The sequence below is a fragment of the Corvus cornix genome, chromosome 26 (assembly GCF_000738735.6).
Source record: "Corvus cornix cornix isolate S_Up_H32 chromosome 26, ASM73873v5, whole genome shotgun sequence".
Classification (NCBI taxonomy): domain Eukaryota; kingdom Metazoa; phylum Chordata; class Aves; order Passeriformes; family Corvidae; genus Corvus; species Corvus cornix.
This window is the reverse complement of record NC_046354.1, coordinates 4,889,187-4,902,228: the sequence shown is the minus strand read 5'-3', so window position 1 is coordinate 4,902,228 and position 13,042 is coordinate 4,889,187. Positions and strand designations below refer to the sequence as shown.

Sequence of the window (13,042 nt, the reverse complement as noted above, 5' to 3'; positions counted from 1 at the left end):
ACTCACAGACACGTGTGAGCACACACACAGACACGTGTCAGCACACAGACACACACACACACACAGAGACATGTAAGCACACACACAGACAGGCACACACAGACACGTGTGAGCACACACACAGACACGTGTCAGCACACAGACACACACACACAGAGACAGACACACAGACGTGTGAGCACACACACAGACACACAGATACACGTGTGAGCACACACAGACAGGGACACAGACTGAGCACACAGACACGGACACACGGACACGTGTCAGCACACAGACAGACACACAGATGTGTGTGAGCACACGCACGCACAGAGACACAGACGTGTGTCAGCACACACAGACACACAGACAGACGTGTGTGAGCATACACACAGAGACAGATACACGTGCGAGCACACACAAGACAGGGACACAGACACACGTGTGTGAGCACACAGACACGGACACACAGACAGACACGTCAGCACACAGACACACACATACAGACACACAGACGTGTGTGAGCACACACACACAGACACACGTGTGCACAGCCCACGTACGTGTGTGTGCCCCCTCACACACGTGTGCACACAGATGTACCCCCAGACTTGTGTGACCCCCCCAGGCAGCCACACATGACACAAGGGTGTACCCAGGTGTGCAAACACACACCCACACACCCACACCACACACACCCACACACACCCACACACACCCACACACACGTGAACACGCTTAACCTGCGTGTCCAGCAGGGGCTCTGCAGATGGGACAGGGACAGGGGTACTGGGGTGCCCGGGACTGGGGTGCTGGGACACAGGTAACCTGGGGTGCTGGGGTATTGGGACACTGGTACCCTGGGGTTCTGGGGTACAGGCGTGCTGGGGGATGAGTATCTCAGGGTATTGGGGTACTGGGATGCCAGGGGCTGAGGGGCAGGGGTGCGGGAGGATGGCTAGCTTGGAGTATTGGGGTACTGGGGTGCCAGAATGTTGAGGTACTTGGGGGCCAGAGTACTGGACTACTGGGGTGCCAGGATGGTGTGGTGGTGGGGTGACAGGACACTGAGGTACTGGGTACCACTGTCCTGGGGCACTGGGGTGTTGGATTGCTGGGGTGCCAGGGTGCTGGGATAGTGGGGTGCTTGCGGACTGGGGTACTGGGGTAGCAGGATGTTGGGGTGTCAGTAGTCTTAGGGTGCCAGGGTGCTGCTATCCTGGAGGGCCAGTGTGCTGGGGTACTGGGGTGCCAAGGTATTGAGCACTGGGATGCCAGGATGTTGAGGTACTGGGGTCCCAAGGTGCTGGGATAGGGGGGTGCTTGGGGACTGGGGAGCTGGGGTGCCAGGATGCTGGGATAGTGGGGTGACAGGACACTGAGGTACTGGGGTTCCAGGGGCACTGGGATGTTCAGTTGCTGGGGTGCCAGGGTGCTGAGGCACTGGGGTGCCAGGGCACTGGGATGCTGGGGTGCCAGGGTGACGGGGTGTGGGGCACTGGGATGCCAGGGTGCTGAGGTGCTGAGGCACTAGCAGGCCAGTGTGCTGGGGTACTGGGGCGCCAAGGTATTGAGTACTGGGATGCCAGCATGTTGAGGTACTGGGGTCCCGAGGTGCTGGCATAGGGGGTGCCAAGAAAATGGGCACTGGGATGCCAGGGGCTGTGACAGTGCAGTGCTTGGGGACTGGGGTGCTGTAGTGCCAGGGGTCTGGGGTACCAGAGCGGGTGTCCTCAGGTATTTGCTGCCCACACGAGTTCCCAGGAAAAGGGGGTTCCGTGCGTTCCCCCACTCTATGGACCAGGACCCACTCCCGTGCTCTGCTTCCGACACAGGGGCCGGACCCCGGGCAGGATGGATCCCCGCGGATCCGCCCTGTTCCTGCTCACCGGGAGCCGCGTGCCGCTATTCCCGGTGTTCCCGGTGCCCGGGGTCCCACCGGGAGCCGCCCGCGGGCCCCAGAATGCCAGGGCTGGTTCATCCGAGGTCGGGCGTTTCTAATCTGGTTTGGGTGGATTTATTTTTGGGAGCCCGTAGCCTGGCAATGGACACGTGACGCGCAGGGACACACGTCACCCACGGCTCACTTGTCAGCCCCCATCCCGGGAATGGGATCCTGGTGGCCGCGCATCCCACCCGGGCACCCTTGGGATGGGGGCCAGGGCACTGCAGGGGGAAAGTTCGCAGCCCGAGCAGGATTTTGGGGGGATGGAAAAGATGGGGGCCCCCCCTTCCTGCAAGGGAATGGCGATGTCCTGGGAAAACTGAGGCACGGGGCGTGGCGGGGAGGGGCACCGACCCCATCCCGCTTGCTCCGTTGCTGAACTCGGACCAAGGGAGGGGGCGCTGGGGTGGGGGTAGGCAGAGCTGGGGGGCTCTGCGGCCCCTCTGAGCGCCCCCCCGGCACCCTCCGCACCCCATCCCCATCCCTGCCCCCACTGTGAATCTGCACCCCATCGCCCCCTTCCCACCCCTTCCCCCCCGAGCTCACCTCCGCGCTGCACCCCCCGAGCTCCCCCTTTCCCTCCCCGAGGGGCTTCTCCCCCGAGCCACGGCCCCGTCCCCTCCCCATCGCTTTTGGGAGCCAAATGGGGAAACTGAGGCACGAAGCAACACGCGGGGCAGCACCCGGGGGCGTCCCACCCTCCGTCCTCCACTGGGAGGGCAAAGCCAGGCTTCGGGAGGCAGCGACCCCCCGATTCCGGGGCCCGCAGCTCCGGGGCCCGAGGGGGCCGTTCCCGGGTACCGAGGCGAGGCGGGCGGCGCTAGGACCCGGCAGCCGGGCGGTGCGGAGCAGCCCTCGCCGCAGTGGCTCCGGCCCCGAGCATCCCCGCCACCCCGGGGACACCCCCCAGCCCCGACCCCTCCCCCAGCCGGACCGGGGACCCGCGCCCTCAGGCCGGCTCCATGCAGACCCCCAGGGTAGGTGCCGCGGCCGAGCAGCCCCGCGGGGGCGATGGCCTGGGGAGGTGGGGAGATACTGGGGAGGTGGGGGAGACTCCCCCGGGGATGGGAGGGGGGGTCCCCAACCGGTGACATCGCTCCGGGGCGCTGGGCGAGGGAAGCGGGCAGTGAGGAGGGGAGGGGGGGACCCGCGGCTGCACCCCCATATTCCATCAGCATCCTTCCCTCGGGGTGCAGCGGGTGCAGGGGTGGGGACCCCCGCCCCGCTGGGGAACACCCAGGGGGGGCCGGGGTAGCCCCCGCATTCCCCTCATATCCCCATGGAGGGGTGTGAGCTCGGGGTGGGGGGTCACACAAGGCCCTCGAAGCACAAAGGGTGAACCCAGGACTTGGGGGTGCTGGGCCCTCCCCGTTCCTCGTTCTCAGGACCCCCCACCCATCCCGGCCTCCCCCCACCCCCCGTGTGGTCCCCACACTCTGGGCAAAGGGCTCCACTGGGGTGGTTTGGGTTGAAACGTTGGAATTTGGGGGGTTTACCCCAGAATTGCTCATTTTGGGGGGGAATGAGGCTTTTGGTTGGGAAAGGGCTTTGATGTAGCGGGTTGTGGAGACGGAGAGGGGGTGATGGGGACTGTGGTGGGGGGGGGGTCACAGCTGAACCCTCCCTGGGATCTCAGGTGTCCCCCAGAGCTCTCTGTCCCCTCTGGCGGCTCTACCTTCCCCCCAGGTGCCTGGGGGCTGTGGATGGGGGTCACACCTGAGCTGAGACCCACCCCGTGTCTCTCAAGGGCCGGCTGTGATCCCACCATGGCTCTCAGGGGTCCCCTCAGTGTCTCCCCCCTCTTCTGACAGCTCCACCTGCCCCAGGTATCTGTGGGATGCAGGTGGAGGTCCAGCTCAGCTCTCAGGGGTCCCCCCAGGGTTGTGCCCCCCCATGACAACTCCACCTTCCCCCCAGCACTGCTGTGACCCCTGCCATGGCTCAGAAGTCACCTGTGAGCCCCCCCAAGCTCTCAGGGTTCCACCCAGGGTCTCTCCCCATGACAGCTCCACCTTCCCCCAGGTACTGGGGGGGCTGCAATTGGGGTTCCAGCTTGGCTCTCAGGGGTCCCTTCAGAGTCTCTCCCCCTTTCCTGACAGCTCCACCTCCCCCCAGATACCTGGGGGCTGCAACTGGGGGTCCAGCTCAGTGGTCAGGGGTCCTCCCAGGGTCCTGCCCCCCCCAGTGACAGCTCCACCTCCCCCAGGTACCCCCTCGCTGAGCAGCGGGGAGATGAGTGGGGCTGGGGGGCACCTTTGGGTACTCTGAGTGCCACCCCCACAGCGGCCCACCCCCCATCCCCACCCCCGGACCAGCAAGGATGTGACCCTCTGGCGATGCCCGGCTGCGCCGTACTTGCCGCCAGGCCGGCGGCACAGGATGGAGCCCTTCCTGCCCTCCCCGTGGGGCTGGAATGGCTCTAGAGGGGGTCCCGGCCCCCCAACAGCACGGCCGAGGCCAAGCCCAAGGACGTGGCCTCCAAGTCTGTGGGGCTGTTCTTCATGGTGCTTCTGGACCTCACGGCCATTGTGGGCAACGCCGCCGTCATGACGGTCATCGCAAAGACGCCGGCGCTCCGCAAGTTCGTCTTCGTGTTCCACCTGTGCCTGGTGGATTTCCTGGCTGCCCTCACGCTGATGCCGCTGGAGATGCTGTCGGGCTCGGCGGTGTTCGAGAGCCCCGGGCTGGGCGAGGCCGTGTGCCGCGTGTACCTGTTCCTCAGCGTGTGCCTCACCTCCATGTGCATCCTCTCCATCTCCACCGTCAACGTGGAGCGCTACTACTACGTGGTGCACCCGCTGCGCTACGAGGTGCGGATGACCGCGGGGCTGGTGGCCGGAGTGCTGGCTGGTGTGTGGCTCAAGGCTGTGGCCACCTCGCTGGTGCCCGTGCTGGGCTGGTTGTCCCCCGACCGCCCACCAGCGCCTGGCGCTCACGGCTGCTCCTTGCAGTGGAGCCGGGGGCCGTCCTGCAAGGTCTTTGTGGTCTTCTTCGCCGCCTTCTACTTCGTCCTGCCCCTCCTCATCATCGTCGTGGTCTACTGCGGCATGTTCAAGGTGGCACGGGTGGCAGCCATGCACCACGGCCCGCCGCCCACCTGGATGGAGACGCCGCGCCGGCGCTCGGCATCACTCAGCAGCCGCTCCACCATGGTCACCACCTCAGGGGCTCCTCGGACCACCCCGCAGAGGATGTTTGGCGGGGGCAAGGCGGCCGCCGTGCTGCTGGCCGTGGGCGGCCAGTTCCTCTTCTGCTGGTTGCCCTACTTCTCCTTTCAGCTGTACACAGCGCTGAGTGCTCGGCCCTTGGCCGGGCCGGCAGCCGAGACTGTGGTCACCTGGCTGGGGTTCTGCTGCTTCACCTCCAACCCCTTCTTCTACGGCTGCCTCAACCGGCAGATCCGCGGGGAGCTTGGCCGGCTCCTCCCCTGCTTCTTCAAGCAGCCCCCGAGGAGGACCTGCGGCTGCCGAGCCGCGAGGGCTCCATCGAGGAGAACTTTCTACAGTTCCTCCAGAGCACCGGGCGCCCTCCAGAGCCCCCCAGCCCCGAGCGGGACCTGCCCCCCGTGGATTTCCGCATCCCGGGGCAGATCGAGGAGGAGGCGGCGGCGGAGGGGATGGAGTGGGGTGGGGGGAGCGGGGTGTTCATGCCCGTGGCGGGCTCTGCCAAAGCGGGGCTGTAGCGTTTGGGGGGGGTTGGGGTAAATGTGGCTGTGAGGGGAGAGATGGTCATAGTGACTTGTTGAGAGGGGGCTTCGTCACCGCCGTGGAGGGTTGGGGGTCCCACAGTGCTTACTGGGCTGGGGGTACCACATTGCCATGGAGGGTTGGGGGTCCCACAACACTTGTTGGAGTGTGGGGGGTCCTCACTGCAGCCACAGGGAATTGGGGAGGTCCCGCAGTGCCCACTGGGGTGATGGGGTGGGGGCTCCTCGCTGCAGCCATGGAGAGGTGGGGGTCCCATGGCACTTGCTGGAGTGGGAGTGATTCTCACTGCTGGAGGGGGATTGGGGGTCCCACGGCTCTCGTTGGGATTTGGGGGGTCTCTGTCACCACAGCGGGGGATTGGGGGTCCTACGACTCTTGCTGATGTGTGTGGGGTCCTTACTGCCGGGGGGGGGTGCGGGTCCCACGATGCTCACGGGGCTGTGGGAGGATCCTCATTGCTGCCATCACAGGTGACTGGGGAGGTCCCACGACCCTCGTTGGGTGGGTGCGGGGGGGTCAGCACTGCCGCCACTGCGGGGTTCGGGGGTCCCGTGGCACCACCGGGGTTGGGGGGCAGCAGCTGGGGGGCACAAGCCCAGTGATGGGCAAGGGATGAGTGTGGGGCTCGTGTTTGGGGGCTCCCCAGGAGAGGTGGCTCCGTGCCCACCACCCCTGTGTGGCCACTCCACAGCCGGGGAGGGGAGGGGGGTTCCTGCGGAGGGGGTTCCCTCCATCCCCCCATTGCCCTGAGACCCCTCCTCAGTCCCGGAAACCAGTTCCCATTTCCCCGAGCCCGCCTGGCAGCCGCGGGGCCGAGGCCCGGCCCTCTGGGGGTGCGGAGCCTGAGCCCCCATCATGAGGGCGGGCTGGGGAGGGTAGGCAGGGCCTGGGGGTCTGCGGCCGCCACGGACCCCAGCGAGGACTACAACTCCCATCATGCTCACCACACCGAGCCGGAAGTCGAGCATTTCCCATCATGTCTCGCTCTATCGAGGCGGAAGTAAAGCGCTTTTTTTCCCCCATCATACTCCGTTCTAACGTGGCGGAAGGTGATGCTTCCTCCCATCATGCCCCGCTCTACCGAGGCGGAAGCAGCGCCCTCCTCACGCGCTCAGCCCGCGGGACTTTATTTCCCGGCGTGCCTTGCGGCTCAGGACCGGAAATCCGGCGCCGCCTCAGGAGCCGCCCGGGCCGAGGCAGCTCCGGCCCCGATCCCGATCCCGGCCCCGATCCGATCCCGGTCCCGGTCCCGGTCCGGTCCCGGCCCACCGCCCCCGGCCGCCCGGCCGCCCCGCCGCCGCCATGGGGTGCACGCTGAGCGCCGAGGATAAGGCGGCGGTGGAGAGGAGTAAATGATCGACCGCAACCTGCGGGAAGACGGCGAGAAGGCGGCCAAGGAGGTGGAGAGCTCGTCTGCTCGGTGAGGAGGGGCCGGGGGGGGAGAGGGGAATGGGAGTTTCCGGTCTCGGGAGGGACTTTGGGGAGGCAAAGGGGGCCTCCACCCTCAGGAAGGAGTTTGGGAATGGAGAAGTGGGGGTCCCTGGAGGGGCTGAGGAGGGTCCCAGGGGATCCCTGAGGGGGCTGAGGAGGGTCCCGAGGAATCCCTGGGGGGGGCTGAGGAGGGTCCCAGGGGATCCCTGGGAGGGCTGAGGAGGGTCCCAGGGCATCCCTGAGGGGGCTGAGGAGGGTCCGAGGAATCCCTGGGGGGGCTGAGGAGGGTCCCAGGGGATCCCTGGGAGGGCTGAGGAGGGTCCCAGGGCATCCCTGGGAGGGCTGAGGAGGGTCCTGAGGGATCCCTGGGAGGGCTGAGGAGGGTCCCAGGGGATCCCTGGGGGGGCTGAGGAGGGTCCCAGGGGATCCCTGGGGGGGCTGAGGGGGATCCCTGGGGGGAGTTGAGGTGGTTCCCGAGGGATCCCCGAGGGCTGAGAAGGGTCCTGAGGGACCCCTGGTCCCCTTCCGAGGGGGAGGGCATGGCTTATCCCATCCTTGTGGGGGGCTCGGGTGTTCTGAGCTGTCCTGGGATGCGGCTCTCGGGCTTTTCCCGATGGAATGTCTCCTCCGTGTCCCGATGGAATTTCCCCGTGCTCCCTCCTGGCTGCCCGGGGGGAGGGCGGTCCCTCCCCGGTGGGATTGGGCCAAGGCTGGGAGACGGAGGTCTCATCCCGCGGGTCCGGCAGGGAAGGGAGGGAATGCTGGGGCTGGAATTAAGTTCCCAGTCCGTGCATTTGGGACCAGCAGAGGTGGGACATCCTGGGGGGATTCAGCGCATGGGAACAGGAGGTGTCAATTCTCTGTCTCTTGGCTTTTTCTCAGGATCTGGGAAGAGGTGGATGGATAGGAAGGGCGGCAGATTCCCTTTAGTTTTGCTGGGTTTGATCTGTGTTCTGGAGTTCTTGGAAGTGATGATGGAAGCTCAGAGGAGGCACAGACTACCCTCCCTGAAGGCTGGGGAAGCAGATTGAGATGAGATACTGGGGAGAAATTGGATATTGGGAGAAATCCCTCCTTGTGAGGCCCTGGCACAGGGTGCCCAGAGCAGCAGTGGCTGCCCCATCCCTGGGAGTGTCCAAGGCCAGGCTGGATGGGGCTTGGAGCAGTCTGGGACAGTGGAAGGTGTCCCTGTCCATGGCAGGGGATGGACTGGGATGAGCTTCCAACCCAAACCAGTCTGGGATTTTGGAATTCTGTTCAAATCCTCACATTTTATAAGCACCACTCGGGGCCGATGAACCATCTGCTCACGCTGGTCTCTCTTTTCAAGGTCTGGGTGTGTATTTTTGATTATCCTGATTTTGCCGTCTCGGAGGAGACAGATGGAGTCTGTGAGGATCCGAACAGCAGTGCTGAGTGGGTCCTGTTAGAGCAGGATGTGTTAAGGAACCACCCTGCTCCAGGAATCCTTTTTCTTTCTCATTTAGCCCGTTTTCATCGCTCCCTGCTGGAGCTGCTCCGAGCTTTGTACTTGGTGTGTCCATGGAAAAGCTCTTGGCTGTGTGTCAGGAGAGTCCTTTGTTCTCCAGGTGTTTGTTTTGGTGTTAATAAGCAACACTTGCACATTCCCTGCAATAATTCTTTCCTCGTGTTTTTGTATGACTTTTTTTTTTCCAAAGCACCGAAGGCTTTGAGGATGAGATTGGTCTTATCAGCAAGCATGGAATGGGGGGAGTACTCCAAAAATTGTACAATGATCAGTTGGAATGTGTTAAAGACCAGGTGAGGCTTTAGAACTCAGAGCAGCAGCTGATTTTGGGTCACTCTTGTTTTTTGGATGGCAGGAAAATTCCTGCAGTTCCTGGTGTGTCTTCAGGTGAGGAGCTTTTTAGGAGTAATTGGAATGTTCATCTGGACCTGCCTCTGGATCTACCTGATCCCAGGTCACGTTTGCACCTGGTTGTCACTTGCAAATCTCTCTCAGATATTTCCTGGTTTTACAACTGAGTGTGGTGATTCCTGGGAATACCAGGGAATGCTGAAATCTCCCCACACACATCGTTCTTGATGTGCAGGTAAAGCAGAACAGGGAATTCCCAGGAGAAATTATCTGCAGTGGGAACATCCTTTCCATGAAGCCAATGGAAAAGTCCATGAGGACTTTTCCATTGTTTGAGGAAGGGTTTTTTATCCCACTTAAAATTGTCTGGATCTGCAGGGTCTCGTGTTATTCCCTGGGTGGTTTCTGCCCCTCTCAGAGAGGATTGGTGAAAAAATAATGGATTTTTCCTGAAGTTTGGAGTCCACCCACCCTTCCCAGCTCTGCTAAAAGAGTTGCCCCAGTTTGAGATCTGCAGAGTTGTGATGAGCGAGGAAAGGGCTGTGCCTGTGGAGAGGGAGCTGGATCCTTCCCAGCTGGGCTGTGAGGAGGCTGGGGAGGCACGGATGGACCCAGAATCTGGAGGGTTGGAAGAGGAGAGGGAGAAGAAGGCAAAAACCGTGAAATTTGGGAGAGGAGAAGAAGTGAAATACAGCCCAAATCAGGAAATTTGGGAGAGGAATCAAGTGCACATGAAAATCAGGGGGGATGTGGGAGAGGAGAGGAAGAGGAAATAAAATACACCTGAAATCAGGAGGTTTAGGAGGAGAAGAGAGAAGAAAGTAAAGACACTGAAAATTGGGAGATTTGGGAAGAAAAGAGGAAGTAAAATACAGCCAAAATGAGAAGATTTGGGAGAGGAGAGCAAGAGAAAGGCAAATATACCCAAAATCGGGAGGTTTGGTAGAAGAGAGGAAAGCAAATACAGCTAAATTTGGAAGATTCAGGAAAAGAGGGGGAAAGGAGGTAAAATATACCTGAAATCAGGAGATTTGGGAAGAGAAGAGGAAAGCAAATACAGCCAGAATTGGAAGATCTTAGGAAAGGAGAGGAAAGGAAGTCAAATAGCCCAAAAATCAGGAGATCTGGGAGAGGACAGGAAGACAGAAATCCCCAAATCAGGGTTTGGGTGTGTTTTCCTTTCTCTCCTCCATAACCTTTATCTTCTCTTGAGTAGGGGAGGAAGGGGAGAGAATTCCAGTTGTGTTTCCTTCTCCTGGGAGCTTTGGCTTGATTTTTTCCAGCGCCTGCCACCTGGGAGAGGGTTTGGATGCTGAAGGAAGTGGCCCCAGCACCTGGATAACTGCAGGATTGCTGGGGTAATGTTAATCCTGGAGCTGTTCCTGGCAGCTTCTCCACAGGGATTTCAAGTCCTTTCCTTTCACAACTCCGAAGTTTGTTGAGCAATTCCGAGTTTTGGGGATGTTTTCTAAAACAAATGAAACCTGAGTACTGAATAATGACTGACCCTGGTTGTTACGACCCTGTGGGATGTAATTGTTGTTCCATGGAGGAATGCCACGGGCAGCTCCGCTGGCATTGCCACTGGCATGGTCAGAGTGCTGGCAACCATGGGTTCACTCTCTGGAACAGCAGCCAAAGCTCCTGGGAGGCTGGGAACAAGCTGGGAATGGCCCAGGAGCCCTCACTCCCATTTGCCCCCAGGAAAAGGCTCCTCGACAGGCACATCTGTGGTTCTGCTGATGGGGAGAGCTGGCAGATTTTTCCAGCTGGGATGAGCAGCCAGATGGAGCAGGGTGCTGGAGCTCTTCCTGGTTGGGTTAGGAGCTAACCCAGATCCTTCACTCCGCTTCCAGTGCCTTTCCAAGGTCTGGCATGTTCTGGGCCATGTCTCAGGGGTTTGTGTGACCCCAGGTGGGAAAGCCGGATTCCAGAGTTGTCCCATTCCCAAATCCCTGTGTAAAGGGCATTTTTGTGGCTCTGGCTCTGTGGATGCACCAGCTTTGGACTGGTTTTGCCCAAAACACCCAGCCTGGACAGCTTCCCTGGCTTTGGATACTCTGTGTAATTACGTTGAAGTGGTGCTGCTAATTAATGCAAAAACAATTAAAAGCATAAATTTGTTTTAAAATAACCTTAATTTGCATAATTCACCCTCCACTGCTCCGGGAGCCCTCGGCTTTTTCCTGACACTGATTTTTCCAAGCTTTTTTCTTTCCTGAATTCCCCAAAGCATCCTCAGCACTGTTTCGGTTGTGCTTTGGTTTAAGGTAGGAAGGTGTTTTCTGGGGATGCAAATCCAGGCTGAGCTGGTGCTGCAGTTAATGATATCGTTAATTGAAGTGGCTTTTCTCGGAGCACAGCAGCTGTGCTTTGGATCCCTATTCCAGAGGATCCATCTGGGGGTTAGACCTGGCTGCTCCTCAGCTCTGGAGCTGCTGAATGCCCTTGGAATGGTGATAGGAAGCTCTGGGATGGAGTGTTGGTCTCCAGATGTTGTCCCAGCAGTGGCTGCTGCTCCAAGTGTCCTTCCTTGTGGGATCTGATGGAGGAATCCTGCTGGGAAAGCTGCAGGGAGCTGTTGTTTCTCTGATCTTGTGGGTATCTGGGTCTGCTGGAGGTTCCTGGTGGCTCGTGGCCATGGGAGGGTTCTCCTCACACACTTCACAAGGACCTGACTCAAGCCAGATTGCACCAGGGAAGATTTAGGTTATATATCAGGGAAAATTTCTTCATGGCAAAGTTGTCCAGCTCTGGCACAGCTGTCCAGGACAGTGGTGGAGTCTCCACCCCTGGAAATGCTCAAAAAACATGTGGATGTGGCACTTGGGGTGTGGATTAGGGGTGGACATGGCAGTGCTGGAATGCGGTTGGACTCGATCTGAGAGGGCTTTTCCAACCTTACCAATTCCATGATTATAATAGGTCAGATCTCTTTGAAGACACAGCTCTTCTGTGGGCTTTGAGCTCTGAGGAGGTCTTTCCACACCTGCACTGGAGGCTAGAATTTCCCTGTCCTCAGGTGTTGGAGCTGCAGCTTCCACCCATGTTTTCCCACCTTTCCATTGGGTCTCTGTGCATCTTCCCCTTGATTTTCTGTTCTGCCCTTTTGGCACCAAAACCACATGCAGGGCAGGCAAAATGCTCCTTATCTCCAGAGTGCCTGAACTCCTCGAGTTTTTCAGGAATCAGCCATGATTTATTTAATCTCCTGGAAAAGAGCTTTTGTTCCACCAAACGCCCTCTTTTCTGCACAATGCCATTTTCCAGCTGTGGGATGGGAATTCTTCTGTCCCCTGTGTTGTGTGTACATCACGTGCTCGTGTCAGGACACACGGGTGAGTGTCCATGCCCAGCACTGGGATTTGGGGATGGACAATTTCCAGCAGACAGCTTGGTTGAGGAGTTGCCATTCCATCTATCCTCCAAGAGCCCTCTGGATATGGTTCAAGTTTCATTAAATTCTGAGGCAGAGCATTGAAATAACTTTTCTCGGAAGAGCAGAGGGAGCTGTAAAGAGGAATTTTTTAATTAGATCATGGATCTAATCTCCTGGAAGTTTGGAGTGAGCAGAGCTATGCCCACTCCTCCTGGGATGCAGCAGGCACTTGTTCCCTGCAGAGGTGGGATTGAAAAATGGTCTTTTAATGACTTAAATGGGGTTTGGAGCTGAAATGAGGGACAGATGCCGATTATTTTTCTAGCACGCTCTTTGTGGTGATCCCTGTCCTGTCTCCTTTGTTCCTGGGGATCCGATGCCTGGCTCTTGTTTCATGTTTTCCCAGTTGGTGTTTGGTCACTTCAGCACCTCCTTTAACCTTCTCTGGTTACCGGCGTGGTACTGCCTGGGTCAGCTTTAGAAACAAACACTGGGAATGCTGGCACACAAGCTTGGCCTCCTGGAGCTCAGTGGTTTGGGGTCTCCATCCCCCGCAAGCTCCCCGTGTTTGGGGAATGAGCTTATCCCTCAGCAGGAGCTGCCAGGCAGGGAGAGCCCGGCTGCATGTTTGGAACAGCTCAGGATTGTTGTCCCTGCAGGAAATTCAGTGGATGTTTGACTTTTAAAAACAGGCCCAGCACAAGATGACACTTGATAATCAGGAAAACTAAGGAGTATCTTTTCCAAGCTTGGCTCTT

At 59.6% G+C, this 13,042-nt stretch overlaps 1 protein-coding gene across 1 annotated transcript; it reads left to right on the top strand.

The window, feature by feature from the left end:
* Positions 1 to 2,510: 2,510 nt before the first annotated feature.
* GPR61 (G protein-coupled receptor 61) lies at positions 2,511 to 5,609 on the top strand. The gene is given in 4 exon segments (XM_039565548.1): positions 2,511 to 2,904; positions 4,134 to 4,355; positions 4,358 to 5,374; positions 5,377 to 5,609. Coding segments are annotated over 3 exon segments (1,299 nt in total). The 5' UTR covers positions 2,511 to 2,904; positions 4,134 to 4,306.
* Positions 5,610 to 13,042: the final 7,433 nt, after the last annotated feature.